The 27,001-nt window shown below is 39.9% G+C and overlaps 2 protein-coding genes across 3 annotated transcripts in view; both read left to right on the top strand.

Annotated features, from left to right (window-relative positions):
* Nucleotides 1-12,463, top strand: part of LOC116569027 (maltase-glucoamylase, intestinal) — an 89,566-nt gene extending 77,103 nt beyond the window's left edge. For both annotated transcript variants that reach the window (XM_032304955.1, XM_032304954.1), the window contains exons 41-48: nt 108-256; nt 842-926; nt 1,753-1,809; nt 6,246-6,370; nt 7,423-7,511; nt 8,771-8,820; nt 9,432-9,602; nt 11,563-12,463. In XM_032304955.1, the coding sequence (XP_032160846.1) occupies nt 108-256; nt 842-926; nt 1,753-1,809; nt 6,246-6,370; nt 7,423-7,511; nt 8,771-8,820; nt 9,432-9,602; nt 11,563-11,637 (801 nt within the window). In that variant the 3' untranslated portion in view covers nt 11,638-12,463. The remainder of the gene's footprint in view (nt 1-107; nt 257-841; nt 927-1,752; nt 1,810-6,245; nt 6,371-7,422; nt 7,512-8,770; nt 8,821-9,431; nt 9,603-11,562) is intronic.
* Nucleotides 12,464-20,399: 7,936 nt separating this feature from the next.
* The window catches only part of MGAM2 (maltase-glucoamylase 2 (putative)), a 70,177-nt gene continuing 63,575 nt past the window's right edge, over nt 20,400-27,001 (top strand). The window contains exons 1-2 of the mRNA XM_032304957.1: nt 20,400-20,520; nt 25,324-25,429. Of these exons, the coding sequence (XP_032160848.1) occupies nt 25,324-25,429 (106 nt within the window). The 5' untranslated portion in view covers nt 20,400-20,520. The remainder of the gene's footprint in view (nt 20,521-25,323; nt 25,430-27,001) is intronic.

Raw genomic sequence — 27,001 nt, 5'->3', positions numbered from 1 at the left:
CTTTGGTTTAGCTATGTGTGATCTTTGTTTGTAATAAGCATTCAGTGACTTCCTTAAGCTCCCAGGTCCCCAAGGTGAGCTCTGAACACTCTTTTTTTCTCCTTTAGAGGCAAGACCCTGTGTCTTGGGATGCTGCCTTCGTGAATATTTCCAGAAGTGTGCTGCTGACCAGATACACCCTGTTGCCGTTTCTCTACACCCTGATGCACATGGCCCACACGGAGGGCAGCACTGTCGTGCGGCCTCTTCTCCATGAGTGAGTTAGTCTAACCGGGGTCCCAGTGACTAAGGGACAATACCATTCTGTGTGATGGCTTTTGAAAAAAAAAAAATCCAAATTAAATTAAAGACATGATTGCCCTTTGCCATTAGCTTTCCAGGCACAGACCATGCATTGTAACTCCTTTTAGCGCAGCGTCAGTCATGCCCTAGGTCCTTGATAAAAGACTACTGAACGAAAAAAATTCAAAGTGATTACAATACAGCATGGAATACTTTCTTTCTAAATTGGGCATATGAAGAACTGCCTATCTCTTGTAGAAGCTCAGGTCACCAAACACGGCCAGATATGAGGGATGGAGATTTGAGGGCTGAAGGCCGTTCTTGCGTGGAGCTATGTATAGGTGAGAATGTGTCTAAATCCAACCATTTCTGGGGTTTGAAGAACATGACAGAAAGGAAGAATGTATCTGATTAAAGGAGACCTAGGGAAAGAGTTAAAGAAAGGTATAGAATGCATTTGGATTTCTGACTTGGGTCTGAACTCAAGGAGTTTCTTCAGGGTCTGGCCTGAGGCCCTGTTGGGGGTCCTGATTGTGGTACCTTGGTTTTCTCTTTCTAGGTTTGTGTCAGACCAGGTGACCTGGGATGTAGACAGTCAGTTTCTGCTTGGCCCAGCCTTCCTGGTCAGCCCTGTCCTGGAGCCTGTGAGTATGGGGGCCTCTGAGGAACAGAGAATTAGAGCTACAAGGCCCAGTGACTAGAGGTAGCAGAAGAGGCCTGGTCTGCTGGGTGTCCTGAGATGGGGTCTCTTGCTCTACTGTCTCTTCTTCTGCCTCTGAGCTGAAGTCCAACACCTAGGTGCTCTGGTCCTCTGCTTCTTCATCTTTAAATCAGTATAACAGATTCTGATTCATAGGATAATCAAGAAGGAAAGAACCTTATGGCATATTTCAAGATAGAATCATTTCTTTATTAACTAAAATAAGGAGTATAGGTGAATATGGGTCAGAAACAAATTTTATAGGATTGTTTATACCGATGTGCATAATCTTGCTTCTAGCTAGTACTTCCCTTCCTTCTAAAAGATGTTTTCAGGCAGCAAAAGCCATTTCTTCACTTTTTTTGTTGATGTATATAGGCTTCTGATTAAAATACCAGCTAATTACATCCTCCACAAAACTTCCTGCACTAATCATAATCCCTGAGGTTCGCAAGTTTTTCTTCTGCTCCATCCCAAACCCGAGTTTGTCTCTTTCGAGAGGGGTGAGTCTATAAGCAAAGGGTGATTCCAGTCCTCCCAAAGTCCTGATCCCAAAGGGCTTTAGGGAGACTGTTAATTTTGGATAGGCAAATATCCCATTTGGCAAGAGGGAATAGAAGAAAGTCTTCCCAACATTACTGGCCTCTGAAAAGATGAACATGTGGGTCCAAGACCAATACTATTGTTTTGGCCTTTTAACTGTGTGAATTAGTTACACTGCCCTGGATACAAGAGCCTACCTCCCAAGCCTTGTTTGTGTTTAATTTTAGAATGCCAGAAATGTCACTGCGTATTTCCCCAGAGCCCGCTGGTATGATTACTACACGGTAAGTTTTTCTGGTGATTTATGCAACTTGGAAAAATGGTAGTGTGCACAGGCTTCTGGATCTGACACACCCACTGGTCATGTTCTGACATTGTCATTCATTTGATGTGTGATCTTGGAGTAGGCACTTGTAATCTTATCGACTCAACTTCTTCACCTCTAAATAGGATAAGAGCACTTCCTTCGCAGAATTGCTATAAAATAACATATTTTGTGAGTGTTCTGTATGTGTTAGTTTTTTGTTTTTTTTTATATTAACTCTCTAAGTCTTTTATTATTTATTTATTTATTTATTTTAATTTATTTTTTATTTTCAGCATAACTATTCATTGTTTTTGCACCACACCCAGTGCTCCATGCAATCCGTGCCCTCTCCAATACCCACCACCTGGTTCCCCCAACCTCCCACCCCCCGCCCCTTCAAAACCCTCAGATTGTTTTTCAGAGTCCATAGTCTCTCATGGTTCACCTCCCCTTCCAATTTCCCTCAGCTCCCATCTCCTCTCCATCCCCCAATGTCCTCCATGCTATTTGTTATGCTCCACAAATAAGTGAAACATATGATAATTGACTCTCTGCTGTGTTAGTTTTTAATCTTTCACAATGGTGTATAATGGCAACACTAGTAAACACTTGAAATTGTACAGTAAACTATAGTTTATGTTTCTGTTGTCCCTTGTGAGACCGTAAGTTCATATGTAGAGGGGCCTTTCCTCTCTGTCTTTTTATTAAATATCTCCTTCTGTAGCATAGATGCTCCAGGACAATCTGTTAAATGTAATATCCTGAGGTTAGAGAGGTCTTGGGCAGTGTGTAAAATGTATGTGGAGGTATGAGACCCAACCCTTGTGTGCCGAGTGACACAAGTGCATTTAGAAATGCAAGATGAACACATAATTCTCTTTCTGGAACATTTCTAGGCTGGTCTGAGCCCCAGAGACTCAGCTGGGAGAATGGAGCCTTTCAAAGCAACCTCAGGGCCATGTCCTCTTGTAGGGACACAAGTCGGGCTTTATTCTCTAGGAAGAATCAAAGGTGGTGTTTCCTCTCCCTGTAGCCAAGCCTGGTCTAATAACTTTTCTGAGGAGAGCAAAGCAGAGGACTCGACATACAGGAAAAGGAGGACAAGAGCCAGTGGGTTTGTGGTGGGAGTGACGGAAAACCAGACAAGGACAATGGCAGTCTTGCTCCTCTTCTCTCTCTCAGGGAGCCCTGAGTCCTTCCCTGACACCTTCTCCTTTCTTTTCCTTTTCTCTTTTTTTAAAATTTAATTTCTTTTCAGTGTAACAGAACTCATTGTTTATGCACCTTCTTCTTTCCACCACTCTTCCCTTTATTTTTGCTGGGCTGAATCTGTCCTCTGGAAGCCCTCATTAAGACTCAGCTATGTGGTTTGCAACCTGAGCTTTCCAGGAGGGGGCAGCCAACTGTTTTTTGTTTGTTTGTTGTTTTAATTAAATTTATTTATTTTCAGCATAACAGTATTCATTATTTTTTCACCAGTAATCTCTTCAGTATCAGCCACAGCCAACTGTTTTTAAGCAAGCTAGCCTTGCTCCTGAATTTGCGTTGACTGTTCCGTTCACTCCCAGTCAGTGATTCTGAGTACATGGAGGTTCCCTTGTGCAGGGCCAGCACTAGGCTGCAGCAAGGGAGGTGCCTGGGCAGGGATGGAAAGCCTGGGAGAAAACACAAGGACGCCCAGCTTAGCTTATAAAAAAAATTGCACAATTTTTTTTGCTATTTGTGCAATGGAACTTGGGAATTAGCAAATGCCTCGAATGAAGGATAAGTGAAGAATGTATGATATATCATGGTTGTTCCCATTTCTCAAGGATCATGGCTCCTATCATAGCTGCCTTGGTAGCTGTGAGTTCTCATCCCCACACTCTCCCGCCTATGCTCATCTGACCAGCAGAAGCAAGAGGGTCCCCTTACTGCTTGGCCTTTAGGCCTCACTTGTTTTATGAAGTGGCAGGTGCCTTGAAGGCACGACAGGTTGATGTGCTTCACAGAGTGGGTCTACTTCAGTAAGCCTGGCTCTTCCTCTATGCCAAGTCTTAGTTTCTCCAAATAAGGTGCAAACCTAACAATTTACAGCTCCTCCTAGAGCTCTCTGCCTGTCTCAGGTACACCTCTGTGCTTGATCATTCTGTGAAGTGTCTTTTCCCCATTCCCCCTCCTTTCTGTCATTGTGGGCACTGCGGTTTGTAGACTTTATTCGGGAGAGGTGGAGGCATGGCTCTAGTTACCTATGTTTATGAAGCTTAAGAGTAGGCAGTGTGTATGAATCAAAGTTTTTATCTACCTGTGGCCATTTTCTTTGTTTACAGTATAGACATACGTTTACATATGTTACATATGTTGGATTCTACATGCAGACATATGTCTACATGTGTTACGTATGTTAGTTTCTTAAAGCAGTGCTTCTCAATTATAATCAATGACTTATACAGTTGATGTAAATCCCCCCCCCCAAAGGCATTTAGGTTGTCTATTCTTTTTTTATTTTTTTTTTAATAAACATATATTTTTATCCCCAGGGGTACAGGTCTGTGAATCGCCAGGTTTACACACTTCACAGCACTCACCAAAGCACATACCCTCCCCAATGTCCATAATCCCAGCCCGTTCTCCCAACCCCCCTCCCCCCAGCAACCCTCAGTTTGTTTTGTGAGATTAAGAGTCACTTATGGCTTGTCTCCCTCCCAATCCCATCTTGTTTCATTGATTCTTCTCCTACCCACTTAAGCCCCCATGTTGCATCACCACTTCCTCCTATCAGGGAGATCATATGATAGGTTGTCTATTCTTAATTTTAATAGTGCTGCTTTGAGATTTTTACCTTACAGTCCTATCTTAATGGATATTTAAACAGCAATTTGTTAGACTAGCCTGGTCAGAAACTATTTAAAGTAAAGTAAACAAGCTTGTGATTAATCAAGTATTAGAAATGAAATCATGGTTGCTGGGGGGAGGGGGGTTGGGAGAACGGGCTGGGATTATGGACATTGGGGAGGGTATGTGCTTTGGTGAGTGCTGTGAAGTGTGTAAACCTGGCGATTCACAGACCTGTACCCCTGGGGATTATGTTTATAAAAAATTAAAAAATTAAAAAAAAATAAATTAAAAAAAATGAAATCATGAGATTAAAATCACAGTGTATTTATATAACACGTAGTAGAATGCAAATACCATTGAGAGAAATAAGGAATTTGGTAGAGAGATAACTTGACAGTTTCACATGTGTCGAGTTTCACCTGAAGGTGGGATAATTAGTGGAGGAAATGTCATGTTCATCAGATAATGGAGTGAAATGTCATTAGAGATCATATAATCAGATTTTCTCATGCTATCAGTGAGAAAAACCAAAGAAGCCCAGAGATGTGGGGTTGGACCTTTTATTAAACCCTGTGTAGACTTTGGAGTCCTGAGGCAAGCTGGTGAAGCAGAGTCCATTCCAGGAAGTGTGGCACCCGTCCCTGGGCTTCCTTCTGATCACCCACCCCTACAGTCCGTACTGGCAGAATATAGCTAAGATGAACATAAGGGACCAAAGCGGAGGAAAATTATGGTAGCTTACCTCCTTCCCGTTAAAGTAGCAATTATCAAATGGGAGAATTTTGCCTATCAGGGGACATTTGGCAACATCTGGAGACCTTTTATCACATGTGGTGGGCAAGGTTGGGGAGGTGCTCCTGGTATGTAGGGTATAGACATGGGTAAGCATCCCCAAAACATCTCCCCAAGACAAAAAATTTTCTGGCCCCAGATGACCATAGTGGTAGGGCTGGGAAGCCCTGCCTTAGGCTGAAGAAATGCGGAAGGCCGGCTTCATAGAAACTGAGCTTTATGGCTCTGGGTGAGAGAGGACTTCTCCTGCCACGCAGGAAGCAAGAAAAAGATGTTAAACATAAAGGAAGCCGTAGTGAGTTACAGACAGGGATTTGTAAAGTAAGTCCGCTTGTTTTAATTCTTTCTGTCAAGTGGGAAGCAAGGCTTTCGTGAAGTTGGTGATGCTGGAGGGCGGTGGAGGCAGCGAGAGGAGACGGAGCAGAGACAAAGTGAAAGGTCTGGAAATGCCACTGCAGAGTGTGTATCAGGAGGCAAGAGGAAATAAATGAAAGGCTCGCTCAGCCTCCTCCAGCACTGCTCTCTGACACAGAAACAGGATGTAGAATGAGGGTAGGCTGAGATCCACACTGCGGTCTCATGGAGTTTGTACAGTAAAAACCCCACAACACAAGGGGTGCTGACATGATGTTGTAGCAACAGTGAGAGTCCACACAGCCACTGAGTGAGTGGAGATGCATAATAAGCTGTGTGCTGAAGGGTCACAGACAGGCACCAAGTCCAGAAGAGTGGACGAGGTGTCTGGTAAAGGTGTCGTTCAGTGAGGTGTGTTCTCAGCCTGTCTTACCTTCTTCTGGCCCACAGGGTAGGGACATTGGAGCAAGGGGAGAGTGGAAGTCCTTGGAGGCCCCTCTTGACCACATTAATCTTCACGTCCGTGGGGGCTACATCCTGCCCTGGCAAGAGCCTGCGCAGAACACGCACTTAAGGTGAATGACAAGGGACAGAGCTTCTCTTTTACCTGCCTGTTAGCTCAGATCCTGGTGAAGCCCACCAATTTGTAAGCAGTACCCTCAGACCCCAAAGGAATTTTATTATAGATTTTTGTTTGTGGGTTTGTTCGTGTTTTAACCTTGACTCTATACTCTTTGAACAATTTTTTACAACTGTTTTGGATTTAAGTGGGTGAGATGATAGATCTAATTTTTCATACTTGAAATGGAAGTTAAACAAGGAGCAACCTGATTCATACTAGTTTTAGAAGACTCTCTGGATCTTAATCGACTCTGCTAAGAAAACTATGGCTGATAAATTGTGTAAGCCCATTTGCAACTGAAGCTTGAGGCTGAGATTACTCACATCCAGGATTTTAGAATTCTAGACCTAAGCTTATATAATAATTAATAGCTAACATCAAGTAAATGCTTGCTCTGTGCCTAGAACTATACTAATAGGGAGGTTTCTACTTGGAAATTATTTATTTTTCTTAACAAAAAATATTTGTGATGTAAATACTATCATCCCCATTTCATAGATGAGCAAAGAGAAGCTTCAAGTGGTCACACAGTAAGTAGTTCAGCAGGGACTAAAATCCATGTCTGTCTGATGTCAAACTAAAATTCTTAGAGCCATAGCCATTTGATTAAAAAAAATCAGTTAAAAACTGAATAACTTAAGACATTTATAAACAGCTCACTCTACATGTGCTTAGGAAATTGGTTCATGAAAAAAAGAAAGATCACATCAGGATTTTTCTCAAAGAACCAGTGAGTTTGCTTGTAGTTTAGTGTGGTACTTTTAGAGCACTTATAGGATTGTAGCTCCTTAAAGGAAAATACATTCATTCACTCATTCATTCATTCATTCCTGACATGAAATCATACAGCCACTGGAGACAGAGCTAGTACTAGATCTCAAGTGTCTTGAATCCTAGTACCCAGTCTTTATACCATAAAGCACTTCCCTTATGTTTCTATGAAAACCCTTGTTTTGTGGTAGTGGTTTTGTTTTTAGCTAATGACTTTTTCCTACCTCACTGCAGCCGTCAGAAATTCATAGGCTTCAAGGTTGCCTTGGATGATGAGGGGACTGCTAAAGGCTGGCTCTTCTGGGATGATGGGGAAAGCATTGGTAAGTAGGGTTGCCTTGGATTCGTGCCAATACCACTGACTAGGGGACAGGCCTGCTTTTTATCTTTGCCACGTTAAAACAGTTTTGCATTCTTAAACATAGCCATTTGTCATTTCAAGTGTACAATACCTATTGTATATGATCCTTATGCCTCATGTAAATGAAGTGTAGCTCTGAATCTGTTGCCATTACCCAACTTTCCTAATTCTCTGTGCGAGACCACAGCATGGAAGCCAATGGGAATCTGCTATCATGTGGTTTATGTTCACGGGCACATTCCCTAATTTCATGGTTTACTGTCCCAATAAGAAAGGAAGTACCTTTATCAGCTGTGCTATTTATTTGGGGGGATTTTCCACTAGGAGTTTATAGGAACTGGTAAACTCTTGGGAGGAAGGCTTATATTCCATTAACTATGTCCAAGCGAATGCTGTCCAGTACAGTAATGGAAATAGACTGTATCTGTTTGCCCAATATGGTAGCCATTGGCATAGATGGCTATTGCATACTTGAAATGTGACAAGTGCATCCCAGGAACTGAATTTTTAATTTTATTTAATTGTAATTTAAATAGATACATACTGCCAGTGGCTGCTATCTTGGAAGGCACAGCTCTAGAGGATAGCCAATGCCCTCTGATTCAGTGGTAAGCAAATGAGTGAGAGATAGAATATGGGGAAGAGTGACCAAGCCCCAAAAGTAGGAGGTAGGGTACAGATGCCTGTGCTAGACATGCCGAACTTCATATTCTCCCCAAACCTGTGACGTACATTAAGGATAAAGGACAAAGAAGTCTTCTCTATGGTTTTCCTCGGTCTCTGGAGATTGTGTTTAAAAAGTTGCCCGATACCTCTCAAAATAAGCTGACCAAGCTGACCAAAATAAGCTGACCATCAACAGTGTTAATGTTTGTGATGGGGGTGTACATGCACATATGCACACATATGTGTGCCTCTAGCCGTAGGAATCAAGAAATTCTGAGGTGGCTAGGAAGATGTTGAGAATGGTAGGCCATGAGAAAGAGAAGCAGATTCAGAGTGGTGTCAGGAAACTGCATTCTAGGAGGTGACCCTGTTAGATGCATTTGTACATGCTTATTTGAAACATTTTGTGTAAATGGAGTTTGGGGGAAAAGTCTGACTGATTTCACAAAACTCTGTAAAGAAGAAAAGTAAAATGAAGAACAAAATCATCCCTACTTTCTCAACAAGTAAGCAATTGGAATTGGAGAGCGTGCTTACCTCGTTGCTTCTTTGCAGATACGTATGGAAAAGGACTCTATTACCTGGCCAACTTTTCTGCCAGTCAGGTGAGTATGCCTGATACCATGAAGGGAAAAAATAGTTCTGTTGGCTTTGTTGGATGCCAGGTATCCTAAGGACATAAAGTACTGCCTAGAATCTCCTCCCTGCTCGTCTTGTTCCTTTGCATCCTTTCCTTCCTCTGAAATTCAGACGGAAACTTAGTATGTTCTTGGGAAGTTTTCTGTGATTAAACCTATTCATATTTCATCAGTAACTTCTTCCAGTTCAGCAAGGCACAGACAGAGTGATTGTTTCTATGTTATTTAGCCCTTGTTCCTATGTTGCCCTGCAATGGTCTGCATGCATTGTGACTTCTCTACATGTAGAACAGAAGGTTGCTGATAGCTTAGACTCTGTCTTCTTAGAGTTCAGGATGACTCTAGAGACACTCTAGAGTACACTGTGAGTACTTAGCTAATGCAAAGTTGCATGATGGTTGGAAGTGGGAGATGGAGGGCCGAAGTCACGGTCTGCATTATCCAAGGACACAAGATGGTGACTTTCATGTTGTCTTACTTCATGATCTGCATTTGTTTCTAAAAAACAAAGTTGAGAAAATTTAAATGGATTTTGTTTTTGTTTCCCCCTCTGGTTTCTTTTTATCTTTAATTAACAGAATATGATGCAGAGTCATATAATTTTCAACAAATACATCACTGATTCAAACCCTTTGAAACTGGGCTACGTTGAGATCTGGGGCGTGGGCCGTGTTCCCATTTCCAGTGTCAGCATCTCTACGAGCAGCATGGTGATAACGCCCGCCTTCAGTTATGACCCCGTGACACAGGTTTGTGACCAGGGAAATGTCCTAATGGTATATTCCAGTCCAGTCCTAGGGTAGTTCATGCCCACCTCTTTTCCAAATGGCAGGCTTTTCTAGAGAGTCCTGTAGGAAGCTCTCTGTGTTCAGTGTGCCAACAGTGTACAGCCTGGAGATGAAGGGAAAATTCTCGACTTATCATTTGGAATTGAGGGTCTGGATCCTTGTTTTGCATATATGTTTTCTTGTCTGCAAATTTATGTAAAACTTTGTCTTTACTCCTCCACCTCACTTCAGAAAAGTACTTTCCAAACAGCTTGAACTGCCATATTCCATCAGATACAAGACACCATCAGTTAAAGGTGCCCCATAATTTCATGTGCCATGAAGAAGGCAAAACGGATTACAGAGTAGGGCACAATGTTTTTGTATCATTTAAAATTTATACTTTAAACAAATACTTTTGCGAGTACTTTTGCAAATACTTCTGCAAGCTTTCTTTAAACAGAGATTTTTATCATTTTAAGTGTTAGAGATAATATAGAGGAAAATAGTACGTAGAGACACATGAACATTGATAAATCTTCATCAAAGTAATTTAGATGAGGTAGACTCTGAATGTAAGGGAATACTAGAAATGCCTTAACCTGGGGCACCTGGGTGGTTCAGTGGGTGAAGTGTCTGCTCAGGTCATGATCCAAGGGTCCTGGGCCACATGTTGGACTCCCTGCTCAGAATGGAGTCTGCTTCTCCCCCTCCCTCTCCCCTTCCCCCTGCTTATGCTCTCTCTCTCTCATAGATAAATAAAATACTTTTTTAAAAAAGAAATGCCTTAACCAGTTTGTATCACAGAATCTTATTATTCAAAATTCTATGTAAATATTATAAATTATTTTATTTACTATTATTTAAAAGAAAAATATGTGGTATGAATGGGTTAAGGAGTTTCCCCTGTGCTATCAGAAGCATTGGTGATACATCATTTCATAAAAATTCTTTCACTAGCATCTGTGGGATTTTCTCCAGAAAAAGAAAATGCTTTATACAAGTCTTAATCCAAGTAATTTTCTGATCTTACTATAAGCCAGGTTTCCTATTCTTTCCTAAAATAATGCCTAAGTGGTTTGTAGTCCACCTAGTCATAATACCAGTAATAGCTATGAAGTTCATGCATGCACAGACAATACCAAGTATCATGAATGCTGCTTAGCTCCCAGTAATTCTAAGGCTGTTAACTGCAAAACACATTCTGATTTCATGAATGTTAAAATTGTGTAAAATCTGCACTTCGGGATCAATGCAGTATGGGGTTTCCAACATCTATCCTCATGGTAAATAGATCTTTCTGGGTGTGCTTGCTTCTTGCTTTTTCCTGGACTGGTTTTCTTTCATAATCCTTCCTGATTAGAAACCCTGAAACAAAAGTTTTCCTTCAGTTTTGTATTTTTAGCTCATTTCCTCATATTTGTGGCTTTCTTGTCAACCAACTTCCCCAGTTTTGCCAAGGTCTCATAAAGGAATTTGCCCACTTTTGTTGCTGACTGACTCCTGGACTGTCACACTATGTGACGGCACCTGCAGTGACGCTTTACGGAAAGTATTTACCTAGAAAAAAAGTTGACCTATTGGACTTTCACTGGGCAATCACCAAGTAACTATGGGGGAACAGGAAAAGGAGGAAATCCAAGGAGGGTTCTGAGGAATGGAAATAAAGACGTCTCCAATTTTCGGGGCAGTTGTTTTTCTGCAGGGGTTGCGATTACATAGTTTAGGGCCTGTTGTCTTCTCCCTATTACTGAACAAGTTTGTACTTTAAGGAATCAAGAAATAGGTTCCTCACCTGAAAATTTGAGGGCTGCCTGACAGCTAAGCAATGAATTGTGAAAGTAGCAGAGGGCATGTGGACTGTTGGCTTGTATCTGATTCATTTGAATGGAGGGAATTTCAATTATCAGATGCCCACTCCTTTTCCTTTGGTTCCCAACAGGTGTTAAGCATTGATGTGACCACCAGAGACATCAGCCTCCATAATTTCATTTCACTGACGTGGAGCACTCTTTGAATTTTTAGAACAAGATCTCGATTACAAACAGCTTTGGAACTACTTATATTTCATGCTCATAAAATTATTGTATGTTCTTAATTGGTTCATGCTTAGTATGGGTAAAGTATTTTATTAATTTTGTTATATATTTTGTCTGTGTCTTAGCCCTGTGGTATAGGCCATAGGGAAGTGTGGGAAGTCTATGGATTGTCTTCCTGTTGATAAACATGGTACTGATGGCTCATCATACAATATCTACTGAAGATGAACTGGGTCCATGATGAAGGGGCATGTATGTGTGATCAGGGATGGGCTCCACTCTTGCTAAATACACATGATAAAGCTTGCCAGCACAGTTCCAGGTCTGGGGTTGACTAATGCCTCAAGAAAGTACGCAGAAAGAACATCTGCTTGTTGTTTATAGGGAGAGGGGAGCAATTGGCTGAGGGCATCATATGAGAGGAAAGAAAGGAAATACAGGAAAGGTTAGCAGGAAGGATGAGAGGAAACAGAAGATGGTGATAAGAAATGATCATGACAGGTAATATGAAAACACAAAAATCTAAATAATGGTAGCCTCATGGGAAGGGCCAACTCACATGAAAGCCAGAAGACAGATGGGGGAACACAGAATATGGAAGTATGTGTGAGGATGAGATTGAAGCAGACAAAACTGAAGAAAGGAGTTTGAATGTAAAAGATGTAACTTATTTTTGCAGTGATATCCTTTGAAATGTGTAAATCTTATTTCTTCGCTCTGTGCCTAACGTGTATAACCACAGTTGACACAAATGCATGCAACTTAAATGCCAGAGAAAAATAAAACAAGCAAATTTACAAGAGATTTTGAATTTTATGGTATTTTTACCCTTGGGTAACCTACCTTTGGGATTAAGTCTTACTGTTTGACAAACCCTTGTAAGTTGGTCTTATTGTCTTTGGCATCAGAGTTCCTGCAGTCTAACCACTGATGGATTTATGATTATCCACCCTTTCTCTCACATCTCTGGAATGGGTTTTTCTTAAGATTCAGGTTTATGGGAGCCTTTACTTGGGTTGTGGTGGTTGTTTTACTCATCATGGCAACTGGCAAAATGTCTGGGAAAATGTCAACTGGCAAGAAGAGAATTTGCATCACGATTGGTTAAAACCTGAGATAGATAAAATTTGGGATAAAGAAATGGTGTATTAGTGTTCAACAGAGATATTGACTTTTAGTATTCCTTGAATAATGAGTGGATTGGAAACAAGTGTGTATACTTCCCTAAATATTTTTTTCTTTTTTAAACACCAGGAATGCATCCTATTTTAAAGAAACCTGATTATATTAAAATACATTTATATGAATATTTTAAAAAATTAATAACAGGCAATTTTTAATGATCACATTAAATAACAAGATCTAGTGGTGGGCTTTATAAGGTCATAATTTCAATGTCATGATCAGCATAAACAATATTTTGAGATACCTACTATAAGTTTCATAATGTTATATGAAAATATCTGTGATTCTATTTTTGAGAGACTGACATATATTGCTAACACTGCCATGCTCTGCTATCTACATTTATAATCTAAGAAAATGCTAAATCTCGGTTAGAAATTAGTGAACAAAGACGTATTTTCCCCATCAATATTTTCAGTTTCCCGAAGTTATACTCCTTGCAATTCTGGGGGTTCTAATTCAAGAATTCCCTGATTAAGGCACATCTGCTTCTCAAACTTCAGCTTAGCAACTGGGTCCCTATGTAGCCATCACTGTTGTAAGAATTCCCAAGCCACTGTCAGTTACCTGTCTTGAATTCATTCAGCCTTTTGGCTTTTAAACAGCCAGTTTCTTACGGGCTTGAAGACCGTCAGTGTAAGACTGAAAAGATTCTTAGCAGCTCTGGGAAGGGCATCAGTGAAGGAATTGGGTCTGTGGCTCTCTCAGTGTCTCTTTCTGAGTAGAGCTGTCCTCCAGTGCCTGGACCCACTGGTTGAGCATTTTCTGCTGCTTTTCTCTGAATGAAAAGAACTCAGAAGCAATCTTTAGGGTCAGGGACTTGGTTAAATCACTTTGTCTCTCTGGGAACATGCCTCCTCATCTGCAAACTTCTAGTGCCAGAATAAAGCTGTGATATCCTAACTCTGGAAAGGGGCTCTGCGTTGGGCTCTAGGAGAGGGAAGAAGGTAGATTGGCAGGGATCTGAGCTCCCCATCCTGGCTTCAGTCATTTACTCAGTTACATACTGGAATTCTATTTGAATAAAGAATTCTAAATATAGAGACTGTCTTTTTTTCCATTGTATATCCTTCCTGCTTTGTTGAAGATTAGTTGACCATAGAGTTGAGGGTCTATTTCTGGGTTCTCTATTGTGTTCCATTGATCTGTGTGTCTGTTTGGGTGCCAATACCATACTGTCTTGATGATGACAGCTTTGTAATATAGCTTGAAGTCAGGTATTGTGATGGCACCAGCTTTGGTTTTCTTTTTGAACGTCTCCCTGGCTATCCTGAGTCTTTTCTGATCTATAAAAATTTAAGGATTGTTTGTTCCAGCTCTGCAAACAATGTCAATCGTATTTTTATAGGGATTGCATTGAATATGTTGATTGCTCTAGGCAACATAAACATTTTAATAATGTTTGCTTTTTCCATTCCATGAGCATGGGATGTTTTTCTATCTCTTTAAGTATTCCTCAATTTCTCTCATAAGTGTTCTTTCTTTTTTTTTTTTTAAAGATTTTATTTATTTATTTATTTATTTATTTGTCAGAGAGAGAGAGAGAGAGAGAGAAAGCACAAGCAGGCAGAGGCTGAGAGACAAGCAGGCTCCCTGCTGAGCAAGGAGCCCCACACAGGACTCTATCCCAGGATCCTGGGATCAGGACCTGAGCTGAAGGCAGCGACTTAACCGACTGAACCCCCCAGGTGTCCCTCTCATAAGTGTTCTGTAGTTTCTAGAGTGCAGGTCCTTATCTCTTTGGTTAGTCTTATTCTTAGGTATCTTATGGTTTTTGATGCAATTGTAAATGGGATCAATTCCTTAATTTTTCTTTCTTCAGTCACATTGTTAGTGTACAGAAATGCAACTGATTTCTGTGCATTGATTTTGTATCCTATCACATTGTGAATTCCTGTATGAGTTCTGGCAATTTTGGGGTGGAGTCTTTCAGGTTTTCCACATAAAGAATCATGTTATATCTGAAGAGTGAGAGTTTGACTTTTTCTTTGGCAATGCGATTGGACCATTCTCTTACACCATACACAAAGATGAAATCAAAATGGATGAAAGACCCAAATGTGAGATGGGAATCCAACAAAATGTTAGAGAAGAACACAGGCAGTAACATCTTTTACCTCAGCCACAGCAACTTCTTGCAAGACATGCCTCTAAAGACAAGGGAAACAAAAGCAAAAATGAACTATTGTGATTGCATCAAGATAAAAATCTTCTACACTGCAAGGGAAACCGTCAACAAAACTAAAGGCAACTAGGAATAGAAGAAGATATTTGCAAATAACATAACAGATAAAGGGCTGGTATCCAAGATCTGTAAAGAACTTATCAAACACCACACCCCAAAAACAAATAATCCAGTCAAGAAATGGGTAGAAAACATGAACAGACACGTCTCCAAAGAAGACATGCAGATGGCCAGCAGACACATGAAAAAATGGTCCACATCACTTGTCATTGGGGAAATACAAATAAAAACCACAATGAGATACCACCTTACACACCAGTTAGAATGGCTAAAATTAAGACAGGGAAAAACAGGTTTTGGTGAGGATGTGGAAAAAGGAAAACCCTCTTACACTCTTCATGGAAATGCAAGATGATATAGCCATTCTGGAAAACAGTAAGGAGGTTCCTCAGGAAGTTTAATAGAGCTACCCTATGACCCAGCAATTGCACTACTGGGTATTTACCTCAAAGATACAGATGTAATGAAAAGGAGGGGCTCCTGCACCCCAATGTTCATAGCAGCAATGTCCACAATCGCCAAACTGAGATGTCCTTCAACAGATGAATGGATAAAAAAGATGTGGTTCATGTATACAAGGATGTATTACTCAGCCATCAGAAAGGATGAATACCTACCATTTACACTGATACGGATGGAATTGGAGGGTATTATGCTAAATGAAAGAAGGACATCAGAGAAACACAATTACATCATACGATTTCACTCACAGGTAGAATATAAGGAATAACACACAGAATCATAGGGGAGGGGAGGAAATAATGAATGTGGAGAAATCAGAGAGGAGGCAAACCATGAAAGACTCTTAACTCTGGGAAACAAATTGAGGGCTGTGGAAAGGGAGGTGAGTAGGGGCATGGGGTAACTGGATGGGCATTAAGAAGGGCACATGATGTGATGAGCACTGGGTGATATACGCAACTAAAAAATCATTGAACATTACATCAAAAACTAATGATGTACTATATATTGGTTAATTAAATTTTAAAAAAGAATTAAAGAATTTTAAGTATATGTGCTGTATATGTATATATATATGCTTAATATATAAAAGTCTATATAACATGCTTAAATTTTTTATTTATGTGGACTGTTATCTATCATATACATTTCATATAACATATTTGTGTAAAACATTTGAAAATTAGTACACCAAATCAGCAATTCCACAAATACTTTTGTTCCAGCACCTTTCTATACTCTTAAAAATTACTGAGGATTCCAGAGCTTTTGTTCATGAGGTTATATCTATTGATATTTATCATATTAAAAATTAAAGTAGTTAATTATAGACCTATAATTAATGTTACACTGTATGTTAACAACTGGTATTTAAATAAAAACTTGGGAAAAATAATAAGAATGTCTACACATGGAGCCATATATACTTGAGGCTACCTTGAAGCAGACCTTGTAACATGGACCTACATTTGTAACTCCTGGCCAACTATTTGGGGAAATGTTAAGAGTCTTTTTGAGATATTCTCTCTCCCTAAAACCACATAATTTCCCTTTATCTCTTTGCAGGTATGCTTAAATTAAAAAATAAAATCTGCAACCCTCTCACTTAAAGAGAAAGAAAATTCATTCCATTTCTTATTAAAAGCATATTTTTAATCTAATATTATCTCATCTATTAATAACATTAATATTATAGGTACCTACAAAGACAAGGTTGTGTTGGCTTTGACAGGTATGATCCAAGTGTCAGTACCTTTCCCTTCTTGTCATTATAGCAATTTCATAGAGATTTTTGCATCTTGCATTGGAGGGTGGTGCTTTGAAAGTTAAGGGTCATGCATATTGTTGGTTTCTGTCTTAATGATTCAACTGTCTGCTTGCTTTGATTACTTTGTAAGTTTTGCCAAGAGCTAACTTCACCATGCCTTCTTACTAATAAACAATTGGAAGATACTGGGTTGCATGCTTGCTTCTTCTCTTTAAAATGCCTCTTTTTCATTGGTCAGCATAATCATGGGACCCAATATCTTCCAGTTGCTAGTTAGTAAGAAGGGATGGCAAAGTTAGCTAATCTCTGCACTTCTGGAAACAGATTATAGCTGCTGGGGTTGTCAGTATTGAAATGTGAATGATGTCATAAGTGAGCATGGGATGTGGGGAGCTAAGAGTAAAGTACCACACAAAGAATAGAATGACCTTATGTAGTAGCAAATCTCCTTTCTTGATCTTTTGCCAAGATATTGTCCCAATTTGAAATGAGATCCAAGTACACCTTCTCTCTAACAAAGGCTCTCTTTTACTGGAGCAAAAGATAAGGTGTTTATGTCATTCCCGAAGTTCCCAGAGTTTCTCTGTGTATGTGTGTGTATGCTTTCCATACACTGAGGATTTGAAGCAAACATGGACTACTATGGCTACTATATTACTATGGATCTTAGATGCCATTGAAAGATGGCATGCCCTCATATATTGCTATATATAGGGTAAATAACCATATATCCTCATATATTGATAGTGGAAATGTAAAATGTTGTCTGTCACCATTTTGGAAAATGCAATTCTTCATAAAGTTAAAGATAGCGTTCCCATATGATCCAGAAATTTTACTCTGAGGTGTGTCCCCAAAAGAATTGAAAATATATATCCATGTTGCAACATGGGGGCTTAAGTGGGTAGGAGAAGAATAAATGAAACAGGATGGGATTGGGAGGGAGACAAACCATAAGTGACTCTTAATCTCACAAAACAAACTGAGGGTTGCTGGGGGGAGGGGGGTTGGGAGAAGGGGGGTGGGGTTATGGACATGGGGGGGGTGTGCTTTGGTGAGTGCTGTGGGGTGTGTGGACCTGGCGATTCATGGACCTGTACCCCTGGGGATAAAAATATATGTTTATAAAAAATTAAAAATTAAAAAAAAAAGAAAAAGAAAATACATATCCACACAAAAACTTGCACATGATGTTTATAGCAGCAGTGCTCCTGAAAGCAAAAAAAAAAAAAAAGAAACAACCCAAATGTACATCAACTGATGATTATATAAATAAAATGTAATATATTGATGTCATGGGTATCATCAAGCTGTAAAAAGGAATAAAGCATTGATACCTGAGGGTACTTAATATGTGTAACAATATGGTTGAATTTTGAAAACATTATGCCAAATGGAAGAGGCCAGACAGAAATGGCTGCATATCGTATGATTCTATTTATATGAAATGTTCAGAATAGGTAAATTCATAAAGATAGAAAGTAGATTAGTGATTGCAGGGATTGAGGAGAGGGGGATGGGGAGTGACCTTGAATGAGTGATGGATTTCTTTTGGAATGATGAAAACATTCTGCAATTAAATAGTGGTGATTTTTGCAAAACTCTGTAAATATACTGAAAACCACTGAACTGTATATTTTGCAAGGGTGAATGTCATGGCATACAAGTTATATTTCAGTACAAAAGTAACACACTTTAGCTAGCTTAAGAACAAAAAAGAATCTTGAAAGATTTTCATGACTCATTGAAACTCCAGGAGGACTAGATTGTCAGGTTTGTAGGCTATGTGGCTAGGTACAGCAGCCTGTTTACCTTGTAGGAGATTCCACTGCCATGGTCCTTAGCATTTGTCTGGCAGCTTACCCCCCTATACTGAGCGTAGGATGCCACTAGGTTCCCCAGTCTCTGCTGCCTTTGAAACAATGTCTCTTCACCATTCTGGATTCATAGGCACATCTCATTGGCCGAGCACAGACATCCTGCCTCTACCTTGGCTGAAAGGAAAATTGTGAAAGAGAATTTCTAGCCTCTTACTTGGGATCAGGGGGACAGAACCCTAAGGTGGAAAGTTCCTTAAATATTAGAAGTTTTTTAAAGGTGCCGAACAGTCAAAGAGCATGACACATTTCCAGTAGTGGAATCTTCTCACTTTAAGATTATATAGCATCTACTTTGATGGTGTTTATTTTATTGAGAACATTTGATGGGAATGCTTATTTAAATTAATATCTGAGTTACTCAAAAGAACTTTGGTGGTTTTATTAAAAAAAAAAAAGAAAGTAGAAAATAAAAATAAAAATAAAGCAGGAAGAGGCACAGGTGCTGTTTAACTCCTCCAGTGGCAATGTTACCTGTCTAACTCTGTAGCTCACTACATGGCAAATAGCTCAAGCATGTGACCAATTTGACAAAAGGATTACCAGTACTCATTAACCATGAACCATTTAACCTCATAGAAAAGTGTTTCACAAGAATATTTTTAAAATAAAGACACAATGAGAAGTCACCTTACACCAGTTAGAATTGGATGTGGAGAAGGAGAAACCCTCCCACACTGTTGGTAGGAATGCAAGCTGGTACAACCACTCTGGAAAACAGTATGGAGGTTCCTCAAGAAGTTAAAAGTAGAGCTACTTTTACAACCCAGGAATTGTACAGCTAGGTATTTATCCAAAGGATACAAACAGAGTGATCCCAAGGGACACCTGCCCCTCAGTGTTCATATCAGTAATGTCTATAATAGCCAAAATGTGGAAGGAGAGGATATGTCCTTCAACAGATGCATGGATTTACTCAGCCATCAGAAAGGGTGAATATCTACCATTTACATTGACATGGATGGAACTAGAGGGTATTGTGCTGAGAGAAATAAGTCAGTCAAGAGACAGTTATCATATGGTTTCATTCATGTGGAATATAAGGAATAGTGCAGAGAATCATAGGGGAAGGGACGGAACACTGAATGGGAAGAAATCAGAGAGGGAGACAAACCATGAGAGACTCTTGACTCTGGGAAACAAACTGAAGGTTGTGGGAAAGGAAGGTGGGTGGGGGGGGATGGGCTAACTGGGTGATGGGCATTAAGGAGGACATGTGACGTGATGAGCACTGGGTGTTATATGCAATTAATGAATCATTGAACGCTACATCAAAAACTAATGATGTTCTATATGTTGGCTAATTGAATTTAAAAAAAGAAAAAAAAGACTTTGGGAGACAAAATGAGAAAAGGAACAATATGGGTAAACCAAGCAAGAGCTATTCGTTTTTTCATTTACTTATTCAACAAATAGCTACATATTTATGTGGGGCAGAGTGCTAAGCACAGGATCTGCAGGTATGACTGAAGATGGCCAGCTCCCTGAGCTCTTCAGGCTATGTGGAGAGACAAGCAAGTATAATGCAGTGTGACAAGCAAAGTAATTGGATATGAACAGGAACACAGAAAAAGCATAACTATAAGAACAAAAGCCCAACTTCCCCTTTTATTAACAAATGGAGCTTTCTCTAAGTCATAAGGAAAGCAAAGGCCCTTTATGGTTCGCTGGAAAATGCACTCCTCTCCTCCAATCGCCGTCAAACTTACAGTGCAATAAATCAATCCTGGCAGAAGCTGTCTATACCAGCCTTGTCACCCCTGCTCAGTGTTCCTCAAGAACCAGTGAGGGATAGACACAGCAAATAAAGCGATACTGCTATGAGGTGAGTACTTTTCTCCATGTATGTGGTGCTTTGAATAAGTAGTGTTCTGTTCTTTTAAATGTCCCTGTCTGCTCTGCTAAATGATCTGGACAACACAACGCTTTTTGTTCTGGGTATTTTCATTCTTTTCCAGAGACTATGAGGAGTGGGGATGAGATAGTACATGGAGTACAGGCTGACTGGACAGAAGATGGGCCAGGAGAGGTTTAACAGATGGGGAGGGTCAAATGCAAGGTGTTCCTCTCTCACTGAGACAAAAAAAAAAGGAAAGAACAGATAGGATACTTCTGGAAGCTAGCTGAAAGTGACCTGGATTGGGAAGTTAGTGAATGCATCTATTTGAGCAGAGAGAGAAATGGTATATGATCATTAAGTTAATTAATAATAACCTGGTTTTAGTTGTTCAAAAATTGTGTTTGATAAAGGAGAGTGTAAGAGTGGGTTAGCATAAGAATGGCCATCCTGTAGGCCGGGAAACCATGTTACTGAGGGTCCCTAACCGGTCCACACTGCGTGACTTGAGATAAGAGAAAGGAGCTAAAACCTAAAAACTTAATCATATACCACCAGGGTGGTTAGGCGGTGGCGCCACAGGGACCAGATGTTAATGAAAACAAATAGTTAACTTGCAGAGATCACAATCCTGCAAGACAGGAGTCTCACTGGGTTTGCAAATGTCCTGGTGATTTACAACAAAAAGGCTATCTTTTCAATGGCCCAATTTCCAGAGACAAATGACTCAGTTCCTTGAGGCCTGGTGTCGCCCTCCCCACCATAAAACTGAAGGAGGCTGAGGCAGAAGAAAATGTAAATAAAGTTAAATCTCTTCTAAACCTAAATCTCACTTAACCGCCAGGTGACACTGGGGTGGCAAAAAGTTAAACAAAGTTAAACTGTCAAAGTGGGGCACAAGATATATATGTAGCTATGAAAAAGTGCCTTGAAAATGCTATATAAACCCTTGGCTTTGAGGGCTCAGGGTCCTTGTCGAAACCCCCTGCACCGGGCAGATACTTGGACCCCAGCTAGCTGGAAATAAACCTCGCTGTGTGACTTGCATTATCGAGAGTATTCTCTGCCTAACTGAGGGGTGGTTGACTCTGTCCCCTAACAGAGAGTAGCTCTGAGGAGGGAGGGCTTCTAAGTAGGAGAGACTTACTACATTTACAGAATGCTCTCTGCCAGAATGGCGTTAGTTCCTGTGGCAGGAAAATGCCTGAGGCTGTCCCCAGAGTCTTCTGAACTTCTTGAGCCTCAGGTATTGAGTCTGCTCCCTGGAAGTTTTCAGAGCTTTGGAAGAAGTAGTTGCTTTGGGTTTGTAGAGGTGGGGAAGGAAAGTCTCCTCGTGGAAAGACACAATGCTTGGAGAAGGGAAGATGAGTGACAATCTGCTAGATGTGGTAGTGAGTCATAGGCTGTATGCATAAGTAACGAAGTCAGGTACAGCAAGCATATGAGGTTGGTCCCTCAGACTTCTTTCACTGCCTGAAATTCTACCATTGGAGATCCAGCCTCTAGATCTGTAAGCTCTGAAGCCTAGGAGACATTGTAGAGAGAGTGCAAATACTTGGACTAGTTTAAGAAGCAGAGCCTCAGTGTTTGCCTCAGTTGTACCACTAACCACGCTTAGGCAAAATATGCTAACATGGACATAAGATTGAAATCATAATGCCTGCCTGGTCAACTTTGGTGTAGGGGTATCATAGGAATATAATATTATATGTTACATACATCTTATAGGGATTAGAGTAAAACTTTGAATAATTTAGAGGAGAGACACCTGATAGATTTAGGTTAACAGGAAAAAACAGTTAATATACTCTACCTTCAGTTCCAAACCCCAATCCTAACTCCACCCTCCCTTGGCAAATTATATGTAGACCCTTGCTTCTTACCCCCATTTCAAAATTAAGGTGCCTATTACACATTAACCAAAAGTTTGCCGCAGTTAAAAAGTGAAACTATGTGCACTGGAAATACTTATAGAAATGGTCATGGCAAAGGACCAGGGCTGACAAGAGCACAAGTATGGGGAAATGCAAAGTTAAAGGAATATCGAAGTAGGAAAAAGAAAAAAGAAAATTCTTTTTTCACAAGGATTTATAGATTATTACTACACAGTTGTTGGTTTGGTATGGCTGGAACATAGGGGAGAGAAGAGGCGGGCCATGCAGGCATAGATGTCATGAAGACCTTTGATTACAAAGCTAAAGAGTTTGTATTTTATTTGGAGAACCACTGAGGACCTGTATATAAGAAGACCAAATAACCCTGTTTTTTGCAGTAAAAAGACTAATCCATCCTCCGATTAGAAGCAAGAAGCCAGTGAGGAAGCTGTGGTCACAGTCCAGGCCAAAAATAATGGCCTGACTAAAGCATTTCCAGTAGGGATGGAGAGGAAGAAACAGATCTGAAAGATACTGAGGAAGAAGTCTGACTGAACTAGTGACTGGCTGTGAGAATTGCAAAAAAGAGAGAAGTCAAAAAAGTTATACGGATTTTTTTTAAACAAAATTGTGATTCTGTTCCTCAAGATATTAATTATTGAGGAGAGGCCAATTGGACAGAATTGGTGGAAGTTAGGGCTGGGGTGTGGGGAGCAGAGAACACATGTTCAAATGTGTTGAATTTGGTTAAGTGTGTTGGACATCCAGGTGAGATATCTAATATAAATCTCAATCTCTGGGCTAGAAATACAGATTGCACTGCCCTCAGGTGTTATATGAAATAATATGAGTGGTGGAGCTTGCTAAATGAGAGAGGATGGTGGACCTATGTTGAAAATACAGGGAATATCAATATCTTAATGAAACAGAGAACTAAAAGAAAATTGAAGAGGAGCCAGAAAGGTAGGTGAAAACCAAGATTAAATGACAAGGAATCCAAACATGGAGAAATTTTAAGAAGAAGGAGTGGTTGATAGTGGGGTGATTAAGAGAGTGCCCATTGTATTCAGCAGCTGAATCACTGGTGACCTTTAGGGGAATTTCAGTGGAATGCAAGAAACAGAAGCCGTGCCAGTAATATACAAGGAAGGTAAGGCAGACAGTGCACCATTATCTTTTTGGAAAGTTAGCTATAAGAGGAAAAAAAAGTTATATTGGTACCTAGAGAAAGACACAGAGTAATCACCAGAATTTAGGGCGACTTGGGGTATACTTTTGAGGGGAAAGAATATATTCAGAGGGAGAGGTTGATAATGCAAGGAAGAGGAAGGATAATTGGTGGAACAAGATTTTTGAGGAATTCCAAGTGTATGAGATCTGTAGAATAGATACAAGGGTTATCCTTAGCAAGAGGAGAGAAAACTCTTCTATTGAGAAGAGGGGAAAAATAAGTTTACTTAAATACAGATAATTTTTATAGAAAAGCTTGGGTTGAGAAGCAGGGAGATGAAATAGTTTCTTCAAAATAGTTGTTTTGTTTGTAACGTTGGAGATGATACTGGTTGAGAGTAACAGTGTAGGTAACAACAGTTGGGGCTTGAAAACAAGGATCAATGTTTGACGTTTCTTCTGTGAAAAATGAGAGAAGATGGCAAGACTGTCCCTAGGCTTGAAGGCCCAGTATATTTGTCAGATTATGAACCCTGTGGCATGCCCACTGGGCTGATTGCATAAACCCGGAAGGCAGAAGTTTGGATCAACGGTTTCATTGTATAGATTCAGTTAGCAGATGAAGGAGCAAGGACTATTGAGGACAATGTCAGAGAAGGGTAATAGCCAGGAGGCTAGGAGGGACTAAGAGATTAAGAGGACGTGGAACAGAAAAGAAGCCTCAATGAGATCAAAGAATAAACAGTGCAATAACAGGATAAAAGGGGATGGGTTTCTGCCTAGTAAATAGGAAGTAGAGGCTAAGAGTGAGTTGAGAAATGGAACAATGCTCGAGAGTGATGCATTCCAGGGCGTAGTCAATGTACAGCCGTGGTGGGAGGAGTGCTGAAGATGGAGAGCCAGTCCAGGAATGACATGGTGAGGGCCATCATGGGATTGTGAGACATATGTATAATGTGAGATTTGCTATAATTAGAGCAGGAACTTGGGAGTACCTCCAGAATCCTACGTCTGGAGATGAAGAAATGCACACCCAGATAGTTAAAATGCCCACCTGTTGGTATGCAAGTCAGGGCAAGAACCAAAACATTCTTTGGTTCCCAGTTCACTACACACTCCAATGCACCAAATATTTTAAAACTTGGGTCTATGTATGCATGATTGGCAAGGCTATGGTGAGCCACCAAATTTATATGGGTTTGTGTGCTGTGACCATGCAAGCAAGCATTGTGTTGGAGATCAGGATTAGGTTCAGTCTTAACAGAGTTATAACAGAATTAATCACTTCTAAATAATTAAACATCTTGCTATAATGGCATGGGAATTGGAATAAGAAGACCAGGATTCTGGTTTTGTTACATTTTCCTTCCCTGAGTGTACCCTCCACTCTACCGCCCAGGGCGGGTGTGAGGATCAAAGTGGTGTCTAAAAGGGCTTTGTGAAGCACCTCAACCCCTCATCTCTATCCTGTATTCTGTTCTTTATGTCTGACATATTCTTGCCTTAGACAATACTCAATTCCTCTGCAGACAAAAAGGCAAGGGTTCTAGAGGTGATGGATGCACAGACTAGAGTTAATTTTAAATACTGTGATGAGTGGAAACAAATATTCTCTGGTTTATGTGAGGAGGAATGCTTGTAATTAAGTCATCTTGCAAATGAGTTCACATTCTAATCATGATGCCTCTCCTTTTGGATTGATGGAACTTTGTGGTTTGCTTAAATCCCATTATCTGTGTCCATCTAGATGGCAAGGAAACTCACTGTATTGGAAGTCCTTCTGATCATCTTCTTCCTAACTGTGCTGGCCTTAGATATCTTCTTGATGTTTTTTGTGTTTGAGAAAACTGAAGGTAAGGAAGATGCTTGTGGCTTTGGGGTTGGAAGGATTATATTCCTTCACTCTTCAGCATGGCACCATGTTGTATCACTCAAAATCCACATCCACAACCAATTGTCAGTCAGTCTTCAAAAGACAAGTTTTCTTTTTTCTACAACAAAACCTTGAATGCCAATGACATTCAGGATCTCCCAAGTCCCATTTGATGAAATTTTAACAAGATGCAAAATTAGGCTTGTCATATGTCTGTCCCTCAATCCAGTTATAAAGTAGTAGAGCCTTCAAGTAGAAAGAACAGTTGAGGTAACAGTGCCCAATCCCACTACATTATGGAAAAGGAAATCAGGTTGCAGCAAGTTGATTAACTTGGCTTAAATATATCAATTATAATCAGCCTCCAGCCCATATTCTGATTGAAATAGCTATGATTTCTTCGTCAATAACTTTGAAACTGTTCTCTCTCACACAGGAGCATCAAGAGAATGCTTTCTCCTCCATGCACATGATACTCTAAATAATAAAATAATAGTGTGTAATATAAAAATCTATCCCTAATTAAAACAGTATTTGTGGTTTATTTTGCTTGCTAAAGCTCACATTTACATGTAGACTAAGTGTATATTGAGAAGAAATTGTGCTGATAGCAGAACCCTACCTACTCAATCTCTCTTCACTATTATCCACAGTAAACCCCTGGGGATAAAAATATATGTTTATAAAAAATAAAAAATTAATTAAAAAAAACATTAGGGTGCTTTCTAGGAAAAATTATGTCTTTGAAAGAGGATTTGAAAAACATTGATAAAAGCATTTTTAGACCATTACTATTTTTACCCTATTAAATTTTGTTTGGGTAACAAGTCCCATGACATTACTATCTAATGTACATGAATAAGTAGTTTCTTTTAGTTAACATAAAACTAGATCTTCATGCCTCCATTTACCTGAAACCACAGTCTAATTCATGCAGAATAGTCAACTCTCGCCTGTTCTATATATTGGGCTTTTTTCAAGATGTTTTTTGAAGATATGCTTCCATGAGTTAAAAAGGAGGCTTCTTTCTTAATTTCTTTTATTTTGGTAAGAACACTTAACATGAAGTCTACCCTCTTAATAGATTCTCAAGTGTACATCAGGCACAATTACTCAGAGGCACGATGTTGTACATCAGATCTGTAGAACTTATTCATCTTGCATAACTAACACTTTATACATGCTGGTTAGCAACACCCCATCTTCCCCTACCCCTTGCCCTGGCAACTATCATTCTAGTATTTGCATCTGTGAATTTGACTATTTTAAATACCTAATATAAATGGAATCATGCAGCATCTGTCCTATAACCAGCTTATTCCGCTTAGCATAATGTCCTCCAGGTTCACCCATGTTGTTGGAAATGACCGGGTTTCCTTCCTTATTTTACAGCTGAATAATACTCTGTTATATATACACATACCACATTTTTTTTATCCATCCATTGGTTGATGGATGCCTGGTTCGTTTTCACATCTTCGTTATTTGTGAATAGCACAGAAATCAACATGAGAGTACTAGTATCTCTTTGAGGTTTTGATTTCAGTTCTTT

Source organism: Mustela erminea, chromosome 11 (genome assembly GCF_009829155.1).
Source record: "Mustela erminea isolate mMusErm1 chromosome 11, mMusErm1.Pri, whole genome shotgun sequence".
NCBI classification, from domain to species: domain Eukaryota; kingdom Metazoa; phylum Chordata; class Mammalia; order Carnivora; family Mustelidae; genus Mustela; species Mustela erminea.
This window is presented reverse-complemented; position numbering and strand designations above follow the sequence as displayed.